We start from the raw sequence: 18,077 nt of genomic DNA, 5'->3' as shown, positions 1-18,077 counted from the left end.
GCCATAATAATTCACTTAGCTAGATGAAACTGATATCAAGATAATTGACGGACAAAATAGTGCTAAGGAAAGAATAAATAAACTAAGATTCTGACAGAATCAAAGGTTATATGCATGATAATGCATATAACCTAATAATAATATAGCAACATGAACCAATGTTGAACCATTGGTTTTTATTTAAAGAAAAATGTTGGTTTGTCGTCCAGTCTAAAGAACGCGCTCTTTCTAATTAACAGATGTATACCAGTGAGATAAAGCCGCCGACAACTATATAAAATCTTTGATGTATACAGAGAGATGACGCTGTGTAGTGCGCGCGCATTTAAGAGAGTATAGTTTCCAAGAGCAGTATTAGTAACAATAGTGGTATTCAATTGGCTAGTTAGTGCGCTCACCGCGCTTACAATAGAACAGCGCAACCATTGTTACGTCATCAAATATTCGAAAATAACTAACGACTATTCCAAATTTAAGTCAGAATGAAAAATTCTTTCAATCCGAATCGATGTAAAACGAAATAAAACCGCTTTTACCGTGCAATTCAGTTTGGAAATACTATACATCTATTTCCTATTACGTTTGCTATACTTACATCATCTGCTATGGCAAAGTTGATATTTAAAAGAAGATATAATGCTTCTTTAGAAGAAGCCCAGAATGCGGTGAGACCAAATGAGTATCCCGCCGCTAAGTACGCTAGGTTCCTCCAGGTGAGGAATAATAGAAGGTCTAGGCCTAGAAACAGGGCGCGTCCTTATGTCAGAAGAAACGCTAATGTTAACCCAACTTGTAATTTACACGAATTAGATAAACTTATAAAATCGGAAAACAAATCAGCTGATATCAATTATTGTCATTTTAATCATGAATTAAATAGGCCTACTAGTGACGACCAAATGTTGTCTTCAAATACAAATGATATGCCTATCATAATAAGTAGTGATATAAGTAGTGATAGTGACATCATTATTAGTAGCAGCAGTGATAGTGATAGTAGTTGTTGGCCTAGTGAAGATCAAATGTTGTCTCCATAAAACAAATGATATGCCTATCATAGTACGTAGTGATAGGAGTAGTGATAGTGACATCATTATTAGTATTGACAGTGATAGTGATAGTAGTAGTTGGCCTAGTGAAGATCAAATGTCTCAAAATACAAATGATATGCCTATCATAATAAGTAGTGATAGGAGTAGTGATAGTGACATCATTATTGGTATTGACAGTGATAGTGATAGTAGTTGGCCTAGTGAAGATCAAATGTCTCCAAATACAAATGATATGCCTATTATAATAAGTAGAGATAGGAGTAGTGATAGTGACATCATTATTAGTATTGACAGTGATAGTGATAGTAGTAGTAGTAGTAGTAGTAGTAGTAGTAGTAGTAGTAGTAGTAGTAGTAGTAGCTGCAGCACTATGCCCAATAGCACTAGTAGCAATAGTGGTGAGAGTAGTTAGTGTTAGTAGCAACAACAGTGGCAGTAGCAGCATAGGAGAAAAGTCTAGTAGTACTAATAGTAGCACTGTTGTAGTAGTAGGACATGGTGATGTTTTGTTTCATTTTCCAGGTAGTGATGATAGCAATTCTAACGACATTTCAAATGAAAATTTGGAACTTGAATCTAATAAAGAATATTTTAATTCATTAATTAATCGTGAAAAAATATCTGAAAATCCATGGGCACATTTTGAATCACAATCAGTTAAAGATCATATGGTAGAATTTTTATGTAATATTCGATCTGAACTCATACGTTATGAATACATGATCGATTATGATATTGTTCATCGTAGCCTTACAATTATAGAAAATGTACTAATCTCTGATTACACAGCATTTCAACTTGAAGATCTCGAAGAATATGCAATTGCATCATTTTGCCTTGCATTGAAATGTGCTGAACGATACCAATCTAAACACATCATCCCTTATGCTTGTGACTGCCTCCGGAATCTTGGCTTCTTTAATCCTAAAAAAAATGCCCAAATAGAATTTAAAATACTACAGATAGTAAACTTTAATATCAATAGTGTCACTTGTCTTGATTTTGTTCACATTTATTGCGATATTGCTATCAGTAAAGCTACAACCAACAACAACAAACGTAGAATAGAAAGAGTGAGACACGAATCTGTCAAATATTTGATTACAAATAAAATATCTCTTACAACAGTAAAGCCATCAGCAATAGCTTACTTAATAATTAACGCAATTCTTGAGAAATTTGAATTACAAGACTCATTCTATTTTGAGAATAATGACGATAGTTCTTAAACAAATTAAGATAATTTCAAACATAATTTAAGTAACCATCATTAAAAAAACAGTTTAAGGGATTAGATCTAGAATATAGTTACAGGAATGTTAAGACGATTAAATTGATTAAAGAAAAGTTAAACTAAATAGATTTTCTAAGATGTGCAATATCTAAGTACTAAGGTAATAAATATATAAAATAACGTTTTAAAAATGTAGATTACTGCAGCACTTGTACTTAGAAAAACAGTAATAATGATAAGTAATGTGGATTAAAAACAATATGCTATTGTTACATTATAATGATAAAAAAAAGCTCTAATGAGGATATTAATAATACCAATAATAAATTAAAAATAGATTATTGATAATAATGATTAAAATAAAGTAATTTGTTTCAGTAATTAAACTTCCCGTTATTATGCTAATGTAAGTTTTTAGATAGTAAGCAATACAAAAAAAAAAGGAAAAAACAAAAACAACATTATTTACTTAGTTTTCCAAAAAATTGTTAATAATATTTAATTGATATAAGTTTTTGGTTTAATTTTTTTACGAGTTTATATTTTAATAATAAATTTTAATTAAAAAAATGTTATCGTAAGTTGATTTAGTTAGTAAGAAATAATTTAAAAAAAAAAACCCCCCAAAAATAATATTGTAATTATTAAAATATTTTTCATTATGAATTTCGTATATAATAGGTTTTAGGCCTATATTATTGTATAGTAAATAGTTAAAATAAGTAATTTACTCAATAATCTTCACTTATTTAAGTTAATATAAGTTTTAGCTCGATAAGGAATTTAAAAAAAACAAAAAACAAAAAACAAAAAACAAAAAAAAACATCCCAGTCTGAAGTCGGAGATGCTACCTCATCGTGGTAGACTGGTGTCAACATCATTGGTAGCCAAACTGGTACCAAGATGGCTAACAGCATCATGCATCTTGTACCATAGTACAATCGCACACTATATACCACACATTTGTGCTGTCACGGATGTAGACCACTTATTGAGTGTGAAAATATATATAAAAAGTACGTTTTATATATTGTTTGAAGGATTGCATGACAACATTAAATTAATATGATATAAAGATCAGGAGTACAGGTAGGAATTATAAGTAAGTTTAAGTAAGATTTTATTCGTCACTATGACGAATTATAGGTTACATACATTGATTTAAATAAAGATAATTGATTTTTAAAAGATATATTGATTGATTGATTTTGTCGGAATCTTTGTTTATTTATATTATATGATAGGATCTTGCTAACGCAAATACAATAGCCGGTATCACAATCCGATCAAAGATCCATCTGTGTATAATATCATAAACCACATTTGTTACATAATAATAAAGACATAAGTTACTTTTTATCTAAATTTAATTATAAATCATGTGTATAATCTATACACTAAGGAATAAAATTGAACAAATAATACGGAAAAAAAAGATCTTATTTCTTTTTGTTTCCCAATTGAGACTCGACCTCGTACCTTGACGAGCACAGACCACCCAGCCATACACAGCTGACTAAAAGTTGAAGAAAGATTCCTCCTTGTATTTACAGTAACCACTTTAGTAGAGATTGTTTTAGTTTGATTGTCAAAATTAATTTTATTAAATTGAATATGCAATTAATGATGACTTAATCACCTTTTGTTCTCTTAATTTTATAATAAATCATACATATGATAAAAGAGATTTACGGAGCAGCCAGGCAGAAATGTCGGCAGACTTTTCAGCGGAAAGGCAGTAATCATCACATATGATACATCACTTGAATTGCAAAATAGGTGTCCCGAGCATTCTAACGATCTATATTAATTTTAAAATTTAACATATTTTCACTATTTTGTTAACTTACACGTGCGTAGCCTGTCACTTTTGACGTGCTCGTATAACGCAATTTCGAATTGAAAAGTAACTCAAATATGATGATATTATTAAAGAAAGGTTGTAAAACAGTCAAAAAGAGTGCATATTACCGTTTAATGCGCAGTGCGCGTGCAAAAATCTGCGCACTCATGGCAATCCTGAAACGTAGGCCTACTCTAATTTCATCGAAAATTTTAAGTGCGCGTACTTGTATTGCCATTATGATGAAATATGACCTGAAATGTATGAGTACCAAATTTTGTTTAATTGTGATTCATGCTTCATGAAGATAATATGATTACAAACGTGATTTCGTTAAATCGTGCGTAGACCGCATATTTTTTTATTGCGCACCGTGAAAACATAACCACATCGATTCCTGGCCATAAGGTATATACTCTGCTGAAAAATTGACTTAGCTGGATGAAACTGATTTTTCAAGATAATTGAATGCATATAATCTAATTAACCACCTTTTATAATATAAGTGAAATCATTATTTTGTTTTGTTTGTATTTATAAGGAAGGGAATAACTTTTAAAACTGCAAAATAAAATACTGAAAGTCTGTTATTAAAGTTCAGTTTTCATGTTTTTTGGGGACAATACAGGCTACATTATGAAGTTGTGGCTTTGGTGCATGCTTGGTGGTTTGGCTAACAATCGCCCTGGGTTCAAGTCAATTAAATGTCACACTACAAACAAACAAACAAACACAATAATATACAATAGTATTATATTGTAGGTACAGCGAAAATTAAATAAAATAAAAGTTTATTTTCGGATAAAATGTTTTTGCTGTGACAAAATGTTAATTACTTTATTTTTCATATGATTATTTAATTTAATGCCTCTCTAGGCCTATTACAATTTTGAGTAAAAAAGAATAGTGTTTACAAAGTAATTTCAACTATCACCCACAGATCAGAAAAATAAAATCTCCAAAATGTTTTTTTTTCAAATGAAGCATTTAATATAGGCCTATGGGATCGAAAACACTATATTAAATCTGTGATTCGAAAACCACAGCAGATTTACGTTTTGTTTTTGCCTTTATACAAGTTGGTGGCGCTCTTTAAAAACAACTAGTCACAAAAGAAAAAAAAGAAGAGGAGAGAATTATTGAAGGGATCGGAGAGGAGGCAATGGAAAATTTTGACATGCTTTTACATTTAATCAGAATACAAAGCAAGTGTTTTTCAATTATTTTGGTAATATATTGCCTAATCCTATATGTAGGCGGCTAGCTAGGCTAGGCCTCTGCTTTTATTAGTTTAGGCTTGGTAGAGGATATCACACACACTGACACGGTCTGGTGGCCCTGCTGGATAGGCTAGAAAATATATAATAATAGAAATAGGCGGCTAGGGCCTAGGCCTAGGTCTAGTACTAGGGCCTAGTAGGAAGGACTACCTAGATGCCTAAAAGCTCTAGCTAGGACTAAGTAGGCCCTAATTTAATAAGACATGACGACAGTGCATGCTGTACAGTCTCCTCTCTCTGACTGCGCAGTGTGGACGATCAGCTGTTTGGGTCTGGGTGGTGGGGAAACCGCATATCCTGTTGTGTTGTAATAATTATTTAATAAAGATCTTGTCCCGGTTCCACACACACAGTGCCTCAACTTAACAGCGGCTAAACCTGTCATTATGCATACAAATGGCCCACCTATTGTAACCTTGACGTCACGTGCGGTTCTGGGAGTCAAAACGAATTAAACGCGTTCACAAAGGTATAGATATAAATAATGTTTATTCAACACGGCAATGAAACGAACGATTTGACAAATTGGTAAAACGATTGGTTGAATGGTCGAACAATTGGTTGAGCACACAATGAATAGATGTTGAACGAACACACAGCAGTGGAACGAACAATAGATCGAACGGTTTAAACTGTAAATTAATGGATAATCAAAGCCGTCATTGTAATTAAATAATCAATTGGTATAACAATTGGAACATCTAAGCTAAATAGCTCAACAATCATATTAAACTAGATTTATAGAAAATGATCGATTAATCATTACTGTATTACCATTACTTCAATTTAACAGTAGGCCTAGGCCTAGATTATAGTATAATTGAGTCAGTAATTTGTAATTATCTAGTAGGCTACAGTTAAATGATACAAAAGATTATATTATCTAAATATAAAGCATCATAAACTTACATCTGTTTCTTCACCAGAACCTATAGATTACAGTACATATTTTTGACTATTAGTGTATTTATCTAGGCTATGAACTATCCCAAAGAACAACTCTGAGACAATCTGCCCGTTACTATGGCAATCTGACCTTACTAGGAGAAAAGTCACCTCTTGCTCACCAAACATGAAATAGAGGGCGACATTATACTATTCAAAGTTAACATTCCGGCCCCTTAAAGGCACCGTATGGATAGCCTTTACATAAAAATAAACATGTCAACAAAAACCTAACATTGTTAAAATTTATAAGGAAAAGATAAATTCCAAAATTGGATCTTATAAAACGCAGAAGAACAATCTGTAATGTTCAAAAGTTCATATTTCGCATTCTCAAGAAGGACCAGTTTGTCAATTGGTCTCACAAGCGTTGATGTGTTTGTCTTTACTTTCACTGACCGTACAAGTCCATCCTTTTGGTTGCTGTACACTTCAAGAACTCTTCCCAATGGCCATGAACTTCGTGGTGTGTTTTCGTCAAGAACAAGCACAACATCGTCTACAGCAAAGTTTCTCTTTTGCACATTCCATTTTTGTCTTTGTTGCAGTGATGGTAAATACTCCCGTACCCATCGTCGCCAGAACACATTTGATAAGTACTGTACTTGTTTCCATCGTCGACGATAAATATCCTCCTTTGAAAAGTTACCAGGAGGTAAGCTGTTCCCTCCTCGCAACAGCAGTAAATGATTCGGAGTTAAAGGCGTCATGTCACGAGGGTCATCCGATATCTTAGTAATCGGCCGACCATTAACAATAGCCTCTGCTTCACACATTAAAGTGTTTAGGCCTTCATCATCAAGCACTTGTTGTTTCAGCACAGCCATCATGACTTTCCTCACTGTCCGAATACAGCGCTCCCATACTCCTCCATGATGAGATCCCATTGGTGGATTGAATAACCATTTCACATTTCGTTGCAACAAGAATTCATGGATTTGTCCTTGATTCCACTCTTTAATTGCTTTATTCAGTTCCTTCTCTCCCTTTTTGAAGTTTCCTCCATTATCTGATCGAATCTCTTCTGGCTGTCCTCTTCGTGCTATGAATCTTCTCATAGCATTCATGAATGACTCCGTGTCAAGTGAGTTTGAAACTTCGATGTGGATTGCTCGTACAGTGAGACATGTGAAAAGGACACCATATCTCTTCACATTTGACCTCCCCCTTTTTACTTCGAATGGGCCGAAGCAGTCAACACCAACGTACGTGAACGGTGGCTTCGAAGGTGTTACTCGGTCTTGCGGAAGTGAAGCCATTTTTTGTTTCCCAACTGATGATTGGCGTCTCTTACAGCTGAAACACTCGTTTAGAACTTTCTTCACTGCAGTACGTGCATCAATCGGCCAGAACTTCTGTCGAACTAGGGACAGTGTGTATTCTAGTCCACTGTGTCCTGATAAATGGTGATAGTATGTAGTAATGAGCTTCACTATGTGGTGATTCTTTGGTAGGATTATCTGATGTTTCATGTCACCGTTGATAGGTGAATTTTGAAGACGGCCCCCTACTCTGATCACTCCCTCACTTAAGATGGGATCGAGTTTGTAGATCTTGCTGGATTTTGGTAGTGCTCGTTGCTTTTTGGTATTGCAGGGTTGAGATAGGCTTACATGCTTCAGGCAAACTTGCTCGTCTTCAAAGCATTTCTGTACATGCTTCGTGATAGCAATTTCAGCACCTTTCATCTCCAAAACATTGATTGGATCAACTGTGTCATTTCTATTAAATGAAACATCGTCTCCAGCCTTACGCCTGCGAACCACTTCTCGTAACTTTTCTTTGTACCTCAAAATCCATGCAAACGACTTCTTCAACTTCTCCCATGATGAGTAGTAGTTAATGACTGATGAAATCGAGTCAATTACATTTATACCAGTAGCACAGACTGTGGATTTTGCCTTTACCTCTGGGTCATCTTGTGGGATTTCACCCATGTTTGCTGGTCTTTGTGGCCATGTCCTCTCAGGTTGCTTTAGGAATTCTGGACCTTCCTTCCAACGTTGATTGATCAGTAATTCATTTACTGTCATACCTCTTGATGCTTCATCTGCAGGGTTGTGTAACCCATCCACAAATCTCCATTGACTTGCGTCACTTTGATCAAGTATGGTTGTGACTCGATTAGCTACAAACGTCTGAAATCGTGTTTCCTTGTTTTCTAAATAGCGTAGAACACATGTGCTATCCGTCCAAAACGTACAACTATCAATAGGTGTTTGCAGTTCTTGTTTAATCATTTTGTCTAATCGTGTGGAAACAACAGCTGCCGATAACTCCATTCTTGGTATAGTCATCGTCTTGAGAGGAGCTAACCTGGATTTTGCCATCACAATAGCACAACTGATGTCTCCATTTACATTGATTTGTCGAAGATAAGATACTGCACCATATCCATGACTTGAAGCATCTGAGAAGTGATGTAGTTCTCGTTTAACTACATTTTCAAAGTTTAGAGGCTTGAAGCATCTTGGAATGCTGAACTGCTCCAGCTTAGGAAGATCCTGGAGCCAATCCTCCCACCTTGCTTTGCAAGCATCTGGAATCTTGTCATCCCATCCTAAACCCTTTTGGCACAGTTCTTGTTGAATGGCCTTTGCAGGCAAGATGCATGGACCGACAAATCCAAGTGGATCGTACACCGAACTTGTTATTGATAACATTCCACGTCTTGTCGCTGGACGTTCTTTCTTGTTGATACTATAACCAAATGTGTCAGTTGACAGGCTCCATTTGACACCTAATGCTCGTTCAGTTAACATCATGCCACCAAAGTTCAGATCCAAGTCCTTCACCGATTTTGCCCTTTCGGCATCCGGAACTGATTCAATAACATTTATTGAATTTGACGTCCACTTTGTCAGACGGAACCCGCCCTGGTTTAGTAGTTCCTGAAGTTGTTTGATCAGTTGTTTGGCTTCTGGCTCTGTCTTTACAGAATGAAGACAATCATCCACATAAAAGCTTTCCTTCGCTGTTTTGATTGTCTCTGCATCAAAGTCATCTCGGTTGTCTTCTGCATTACGTTTTAGTGCATAGTTGGCGCAGCTGGGAGATGACACACCCCCAAACAGATGAACCATCATCTTGTACTCTTCAGGCTGCTTCTCGGTATTGCCATCTGGCCACCAGAGGTATTTAAGGTAGTCTGAATCATTTTTTCGTACTCGTACCTGGTAATACATCGATTCAATGTCCGCCATGAAAGCGATTTGTTCTCGCCGGAAACGGGTTAGTACCCCGACTAGTGTGTTAGTAAGGTCCGGCCCCTGTAGAAGCTGGTCGTTTAATGATGTGCCTCCATATCTCGCCGAACAGTCAAAAACAACACGTACCTTGTCAGGTTTTTGAGGATGAAATACTGGGTGATGTGGTAAGTACCATCCTTCAGGTACCGAACCATTAACTTCCACCTTATCAGCATAGCCCTTTCTTACCAAGTCGTTCATGAACATGCGATATTTCTCAAATACAATTGGATCATTGTCTAGACGTCGTTTGAGGGACTGAAGTCTGCGTTCAGCTTGTATTTTGTTGGTCTTCAGATTTGGTGGATAAGACTTCCATGGTAACGCAATCTCATAATGTCCATCTTTCAAAACAGCGCTTTTTTCCATAATTCGCAATGCCTGTTTGTCATTTTGCGACATCGCAGCCTTCGGGTTGTACAGGCTGTCATTGAATTCTAGATTACAGTAGTCCTTGAACTGTGTTGACAACTCTTCATGTGAATCAATGTAGTTAGCGCAGTGTGTTGATCCAGAGTTCTTCCTTCCCAATGGGCCGTTGACAACCCAGCCAAATATTGTTCTAGTGGCAAATGGACCACCATCGTGGCATTCGCGTACTTCCAGCGGTTGTAGCAATTCTGGCACATCACTTCCAATGAGAATACCAATATCTGCATTTATTTTATCTACTTTAATCCCAGCTAGGTGAGGCCATTTGTTGATGTCATCTGGAGTAGCGATCGTATCGGTAGAAATTGGTAGGGTTTGCACTGAATAGACGTTTGGAAGTAAGACGGAATGTCCATGATTTAAATCCAAAATCTCCAACTTTGTAAGTTCACACTGGATTGGTCTATTTACTCCGTTCATGGTTGTCAATGATAAGTCTACAGTATTCGATGATATCCCTAATTGCTTTAGTAGACCAGTGGTGCAGAAAGTTGTGTTGGATCCACTATCAAGAAATGCATAGGTTTCTACAAGCTTGGCACTTCCTGGAGCCTTGACTCTCACAGGTACGGCAGCAAGACCAGTAACGGTTGATGTGCTTCTCGATGCCGACATGTTGACCTGTTCACCACTGAAGGTTGCTGGAGATGTCTGAACTGGTTGTACAGCAACAGTACCAGCATTACTTGCAGTCTCACCTTTGGGATGTAAATATGTTGAGTGTTTCTTCGTGCATCCGGATATTTTGCAGAAACTTTGCTTTTGACAATCTTTCACAAAATGTCCAACTGTAAGACAGTTGATACAGATTTTCTTGTCATTTACACATTTCCATCGGTCGTTGAGTGACTTCCGTCGGAACTGCTCACATCTGGAGAGCCAATGGTCCTCACAGCATAGCGGACACGTTGGTTGTGATGTTACAGGTGTGTTTGACTGAGAATTGTGAACGGCATAACTGCTAGATTTGTGGTTGGTCGATAATTTATCCGAATTTGGAGAATTGGTAGACTTCACTGGCTCTATTTTACCAAAGACTGGATGAGTTGCTACCCTAGCCTTATCGGTGACAAACTTGGTAATATCCTTAATGTTTACATCTCTCTTTTCCTTTACGATGATAGTGTCAACCACTTCCCGCCATCTTAGCCTTAGTCGATACGGAAGGAGTTCAATGATTTTCCGAAGATTGTCTGGATTATCTAGCTTGCTAAGGTATCCAATTTCCTGAAGTGTATTTGCACAGCTTGTTAGTTGAGTAGAGAAGCGTTGTAGAGCTATGCCATCCTCGACTTTGATAATCGGCCAATCCAGCAAGAGTTGAACGTGGGCAGCAGCTATCTTGTATGCTTGTCCATATCTTTCCTTTAGCAAGCGTCTCGCCTCAACATATCCTTTATCATCACTCATCGATAGACAGCTTCTCATCAACTCTTGTACAGCCCCAGTCGTGTACTGTACCAAGTAGTGCAGTCTTGCACTCTGGCTCACAGTTTTGTTCTCAACAAGATGTTTGAATGAAGTGACAAACTCGCAGTATTCAGCAGGATTGCCACTGTATAACTTCATTGACGGGTTAGGCAAGGTAAGCGCAGTAACACTTTGTTGCTGTTGTTGGACGATCTGTCTCAATGCTTCATTTTGCTTATCTTGTGCTCTCATCATTGTGGATGCCAGTCTATCTATGGCATCGATCTGCTTGTGTTGGTGGAATACAGGAGCATCCAGATTAAATGGTTGGAACACTGCTGGTTGAGGTGTAGGCTGCCACAGCATAGGATTCCCTAACAGTTCTGTCTCCTCCTTTGGAACATAATCTGCTCGATAATCAGGAGCAAATCGTTGGTCGGGCAGATTTCCTGATGGAAGTTTGGGAGTGGTTGTTTCAATTTGAAGCTTTGGTAGAGAGAGATCTTCGAGTTCACGATCTACTGCCTCATCCTCGTCCTGTTCAGCTTCGTTGTAAACTTTGTCGGCAGCTTCAATTGCCCCGATTTCAATTTGCAATTCCACATCCGCCTTCTTTTGTTTGAGCACCAATTCCTGCATTTCCAAGTCATGCATTTCTTTCTGTCTGGCAGCTCGTTCCCTTAATGCTGCAGCTTCAGCCTTAACCCGGATCCTAGATCTGCTGCTCGATGATGAGCGTTTGGAGCTTACGCAACTCACTGAATCACTTGGTTCAACGTCAAACATCTTAGAGATAGATTATTGCAGTAGAAGATTGATTTTAAACTTATGTAACCTTGACGTCACGTGCGGTTCTGGGAGTCAAAACGAATTAAACGCGTTCACAAAGGTATAGACATAAATAATGTTTATTCAACACGGCAATGAAACGAACGATTTGACAAATTGGTAAAACGATTGGTTGAATGGTCGAACAATTGGTTGAGCACACAATGAATAGATGTTGAACGAACACACAGCAGTGGAACGAACGATAGATCGAACGGTTTAAACTGTAAATTAATGGATAATCAAAGCCGTCATTGTAATTAAATAATCAATTGGTACTGTATAACAATTGGAACATCTAAGCTAAATAGCTCAACAATCATATTAAACTAGATTTATAGAAAATGATCGATTAATCATTACTGTATTACCATTACTTCAATTTAACAGTAGGCCTAGGCCTAGATTATAGTATAATTGAGTCAGTAATTTGTAATTATCTAGTAGGCTACAGTTAAATGATACAAAAGATTATATTATCTAAATATAAAGCATCATAAACTTACATCTGTTTCTTCACCAGAACCTATAGATTACAGTACATATTTTTGACTATTAGTGTATTTATCTAGGCTATGAACTATCCCAAAGAACAACTCTGAGACAATCTGCCCGTTACTATGGCAATCTGACCTTACTAGGAGAAAAGTCACCTCTTGCTCACCAAACATGAAATAGAGGGCGACATTATACTATTCAAAGTTAACACCTATAAGTAAAAAATACATAATTTATACAGTGCACAAAAACCACAATTGAATTGTTTCAACCATTATTAATAATGCACTTGTCAATTGTATGACTCACTATACGACCCCCGGGAGAGGTGCGTCATGGGTGCGTCATTTACAAATAATTACTGACGCAGGGGTGCGTCAAAAAACCTAGATGGTACGTCACATCAATGAACAAGGTGTGTCAATGTCCGTCACTTTACCACCCACCATATCATAAACAACATGGTCACAGTGCGTCAAAATGGGTGCGTCATGGTCACCTAAAGGTAAGTCACCTTTTTGACGCACGGGTGCGTCATGGTATTCAAAAGTATGACGCACATCGGACAAATGACGCACCTCTCCCGGGGGTCGTATAGTGGGTCATACAATTGATAAGTGCATAATGAAATATATAATACTGTATCTCTATGTTTCAACTCTCTCTAATTTAGAATTTTAACTGAGCAAGACAAGTTCACAAAATGCTTCGTTTTATTTCGAGGAGATCACCAACCTACAGAAATATCTCAAAACTTACAGCAAGATTCGTCTCGTCCGAAGAAACGTTTTGGTCCCGTGAACCAAATCAGGAACCAAGTCACTGTATTAATCAAAAAAACTTTGGTGTGTGGGAAAACAGGATTGAAGAACCAATACTGTTACAGCAGAGTATTAAACATGGAATACCTATCCCAAAGATTTCACTTGAAATGGTTGGTCATGCATCATTAACCGGAAGAAAAAGTGTCAATGAAGACCGAATTCGTATTCATGAACTTCAGCCAAACCTGTTGTATTTTGGGATATTTGACGGACATGGTGGTGGGTTAGCTGCAGATTATACTCAAAAACATTTAGAACATCATATATCATACTGGATATCGCGTGAAGATGACCTCCAAATTGTTTTACAGAACGCATTTATCGACCTCAATAATAAGTTTATGAGATATCTAATACTTGAAAGTGGAAGTTAGTATTTTTAACAGAATTTTGTTCTGGTTCACACCTAAGTCCATATCCTTATGTAACTGATTATACTTATCTATCTATCTATTATACTATTACAGTACATTTTTTAAAAAAGAAGCTATTTTTGCATGGTTAAAGTTATAGTGTAATCTCCACCCACTTCCGACATAAAAATGGGTTAAGTTAGTGCCTGATTGGCTCATTATTACAGGAGCAAAATTGAGTGGATTTTGATTGCATGAAAATTTCTCCAAATGTTAAAAAGATTTAAATGTAAACCCCATGGTAGGATTTTCTTTGATTAATTCCATCCAAATTTTAATTTATTTTTGTGTGTTTTTAGATCCTTTATCAAACTCAGGTACGACCGCCACTGTTTGTTTGTTACGCAATGGAAATGAGTTGGTGTTAAGCCATGTTGGTGACACACGTTTAACTTTATGCCGAAAAGGAAAAGCAATACGCTTGAGTCGAGATCATGAACCAGAAGTTCCTGCTGAACAGGAGAGAATTAAAAAGGCTGGTGGATTCATCAGGTATTATAAGGCTTATCCATCAACAGGGTATGCTAGGGTATTGTGGATTACTAATCTAAAGCCTTGTCTACACTATCAAACTTTATGTGACAAAAAAATGTGACATGCCCATATATGAACATGATGATGTCATAACACTACCATATTTAAGCATATCACTACCATATTTGGATACACACTTTTTTGTCATATAAAGTTTGATGGTGTAGACAGAGCTTAATGAAGTGAAAGGTTGGGTACTACACTGTATGTGTATTGTAGTATTATATAGTTTGAAGGTTTGCATGGCAAAATTAATATGTGAAAATAAAGTTTGCGGTACACCATGTATATATAGTTCTGAAAATATACTTTGATCGTCCTCTTGACGAAGTTTATTGATCGAAACGTCGAGAAACTCTACTGTATATACGTGATGTACAGTAAAGCAAACTTTATATCAACATAGTGTAGTATTTTTATGGATAAAATAGTTCAAAACATACTCCGAGGGCTCATTCACACATTGTTGGCATTGGCCCTTTATTGTCTCCTTATCAAAGAAAGATTGTTCCATCAACAGGTCAGTCGTATGAGAGCTAGTCGGCTGTACTATGGAAATCCTCGGCTTAACCGCTCTGCCATTTACTCACAATTTGTATTTTTTATTTCAGCTGTGACAGCATTGGTAGACCACTTGTAAATGGTGTATTATCAATGAGTCGTAGTATTGGAGATACAGAGTTAAAGAGATATGGAGTGACTGCTGCACCACAAACAAAATCAGTTGAAGTAAGTAGAGAGGTTTCGCAATCTTACAAATACGAAAACGGATACGTCACGCACACGTATTCGTTTTCGTAAGCCATAAAAAAATCTGTTTCGCATGGCAACGAAATATCGAGGCGCGTCCAAAATATGACTGAGGTAAATTTGAGCGAAGCGCAGGTACGTGTTGCTTGGTGCTTGGCTGCCTAGGCCTAGCGTAACATCAAAGCGAGTGAGGACTTTAAAAACTGCTATTTATCTAAATTGACCTGGCATTTTAGTAAATTACTTTAGTAAATTACTTTCAATAAATCTATAATTATATTATAATCATGAATCATTCCTAATTCAAATGCAAAATGTGCAAAATAGATCAAAAACTATACTCGTTTTGTAGTTACGAATATGACTGGTGATATTCGTCAACACGAATACGCTTTACGAATATGAAATAGGGATCAGCTCAAAAGTTTCACAAATGTATGACGAATCCGTTTTCGTTATCGTATTTGTAAGGTTGCGAAACCTCCCTAGTAACAGGTAGATTTAAAACTTGTACAGTACTGTCATAGAGATATTATATTGAACTTTATATAACACCTAAATAAATTCCTGTCATTTGATTGGACGATTGTGGGTCACATGGCGTGCAATAGTACGCACTATTAAACGATTGTTTAATAGTACTTTTTGAAACATTTTTGTGTACGAAAAAAAAAACGCCTCGCGGATGAAAAAAAATCTATTACACAATGATATGGCTCTGTACTGTGAAATACAACAGCGCCACCTGTCGTCTGGTCTCAGTTTCATTTGTAAACACCACCACGAGATATGCAACAGCAGCAGATATTTGTGTACGATTTGGACATAATATGTACTAATTTCATTCAAAAAGGCGTTTAAATTAGCTTTAGATCGTTTTTAGGATTTTGATTAATTAATGGGGACATCACTACAAGACGTGGAAAAACCATAATTAGCCTAGATAAGTTCCAATTGTCTGTCGAAGTTTTACCTTTCAGCCAAGCTAGACTAGAGAAGTCTAGCCTAGGCCATGATAGTATTAAGCTAGGCCTAGCCTACGCGTTTTAGCCTTGCTAGGCCTAGGATTATTTGGTCGTTTGTTGACATAATTAACACAAAAGTAGGTGTGTTTATGAAATCCATATAAATATAACATTTAATATAAAATTATTAAAAACCAAATGTTACTGTTTTTAATCAATGTGAATGAAATGTATTAAGACTTGGCTAGGCCCGGGCTACCTTATTTGATTCAAATGACAGGAATTTATTTAGGTGTTATATAAAACAAATAATGAATGTTTATGAGTGTAATGGTACAAATAATGGCACGAGGTGAAGGATGAAAGGTTAAATATGTGAACGTAAACAGATATCGCCTTTTATATCGGTAAAAAAAAAAGATTTGACATTCCCTCGGGGATGTCAAATCATATATTTCACCTCTAAGCAGGCAATATCTGTATGATAATATCTCTATGGTACTGTACCTGGAATGTGCAGATGCTATTCATTTTCTCTGGCATGATTAAAACTCTGTCTACACTATAAAACAAAAAAAGTGTGATGTGCCCAAATATGATGTTCCCAAATATGGTAGTGATATGACATCATCATGTCCATATATGGGCACATCATATTTTGTTGTCACATAAAGTTGATAGTGTAGGCTTTATATGTCATACATGAATATCTAAATACCTTTTTTAATAAGTAATGTTTTTCTTTTAGATAAAACACAGCAAAGACGGTTTCCTGATATTCACTACTGATGGTGTTCATTTTGTGATGACGGATCAAGAGATCTGCGACGCCATTAACCGCGTTGACGATCCACGAGAAGCGGCCCGTTTTATAGTGGATCAGGCTATGCAGTTTGGGAGCGATGACAATGCCAGTGCCATGGTGATACCACTTGGACAATGGGGAAATCAAGAATACCTTAATCCTAATTCTCTGTACAGTTTAAGATGGAGAGGGAGGTCAAATTGTTAACACATCATCAGTATTGAAATGTACACCATATTGATATATAAATATTTGCTTGTGCCAACCGCGAATACAGATGTATTTGCAAATGTACAATTATTTCTGTAAGACAATCCACTATATTTTAGTTTTCTGGTATATTTATTTATTTTCATAAACTGTGTACTGATCTTCAGTACAAGATTGCTCTCCCAGGACCCTTCAGTACAAGATTGCTCTCCCAGGACCATTCAGTACAAGATTGCTCTCCCAGGACCCTTCAGTACAAGATTGCTCTCCCAGGACCCTTCAGTACAAGATTGCTCTCCCAGGACCCTTCAGTACAAGATTGCTCTCCCAGGACCCTTCAGTACAAAATTGCTCTCCCAGGACCCTAGACAATTAACAAAATCTATAGACATAGACAAAGTTATTTTCTAGTGAAACGTTGTTTTAACTGTAAATATTGTTATATAGAATAAATATGTTATAGTACTTTAAATTATTTGTATTGCATTGGTTTCATTCAAATTATTATGTACCCACTTTTACTAAATACCCTTGTATGCTTTCATTAGAACTAGATGCGAGTTTCTTTCGAACTGATCTGTACACAAATTCGAATCAAATCACTTACAACTTGTTTCTTGCCTCTTAATTCTAACCACAAACATGCTAATGTTACTAAATTAACTAGTTGCAGCAGATGGTATGGGTATAAATAGATGAAACTTACTGTTCAGATCTTTGTGAAAAAATAATGGTCACCGCAAGTGATTTGGATGATCCATGACATTGACCAAATTACTTGCCGTGTGCTTGCATTGTGTAAAAC

The 18,077-nt window shown here is 36.5% G+C and overlaps 1 protein-coding gene across 2 annotated transcripts; it reads left to right on the top strand.

Moving 5' to 3' along the window:
* The first annotated feature begins 5,232 nt into the window (after nucleotides 1-5,232).
* Nucleotides 5,233-17,786, top strand: LOC140051142 (protein phosphatase Mn(2+)-dependent 1K-like). 2 transcript variants are annotated; one of them, XM_072096265.1, is made up of 5 exons: nucleotides 5,233-5,335; nucleotides 13,445-13,964; nucleotides 14,308-14,500; nucleotides 15,154-15,271; nucleotides 17,006-17,786. In XM_072096265.1, exons 2-5 carry the CDS (start codon nucleotides 13,475-13,477, stop codon nucleotides 17,267-17,269), a joined length of 1,065 nt encoding a protein of 354 aa, XP_071952366.1. In that variant the 5' UTR covers nucleotides 5,233-5,335; nucleotides 13,445-13,474; the 3' UTR covers nucleotides 17,270-17,786. The 2 variants fall into 2 exon arrangements, with proteins under 2 accessions (XP_071952366.1, XP_071952367.1); XM_072096266.1 differs by having other exon boundaries at nucleotides 5,262-5,358.
* Nucleotides 17,787-18,077: the final 291 nt, after the last annotated feature.

Source organism: Antedon mediterranea, chromosome 6, assembly GCF_964355755.1.
Source record: "Antedon mediterranea chromosome 6, ecAntMedi1.1, whole genome shotgun sequence".
NCBI classification, from domain to species: domain Eukaryota; kingdom Metazoa; phylum Echinodermata; class Crinoidea; order Comatulida; family Antedonidae; genus Antedon; species Antedon mediterranea.
This window is presented reverse-complemented; position numbering and strand designations above follow the sequence as displayed.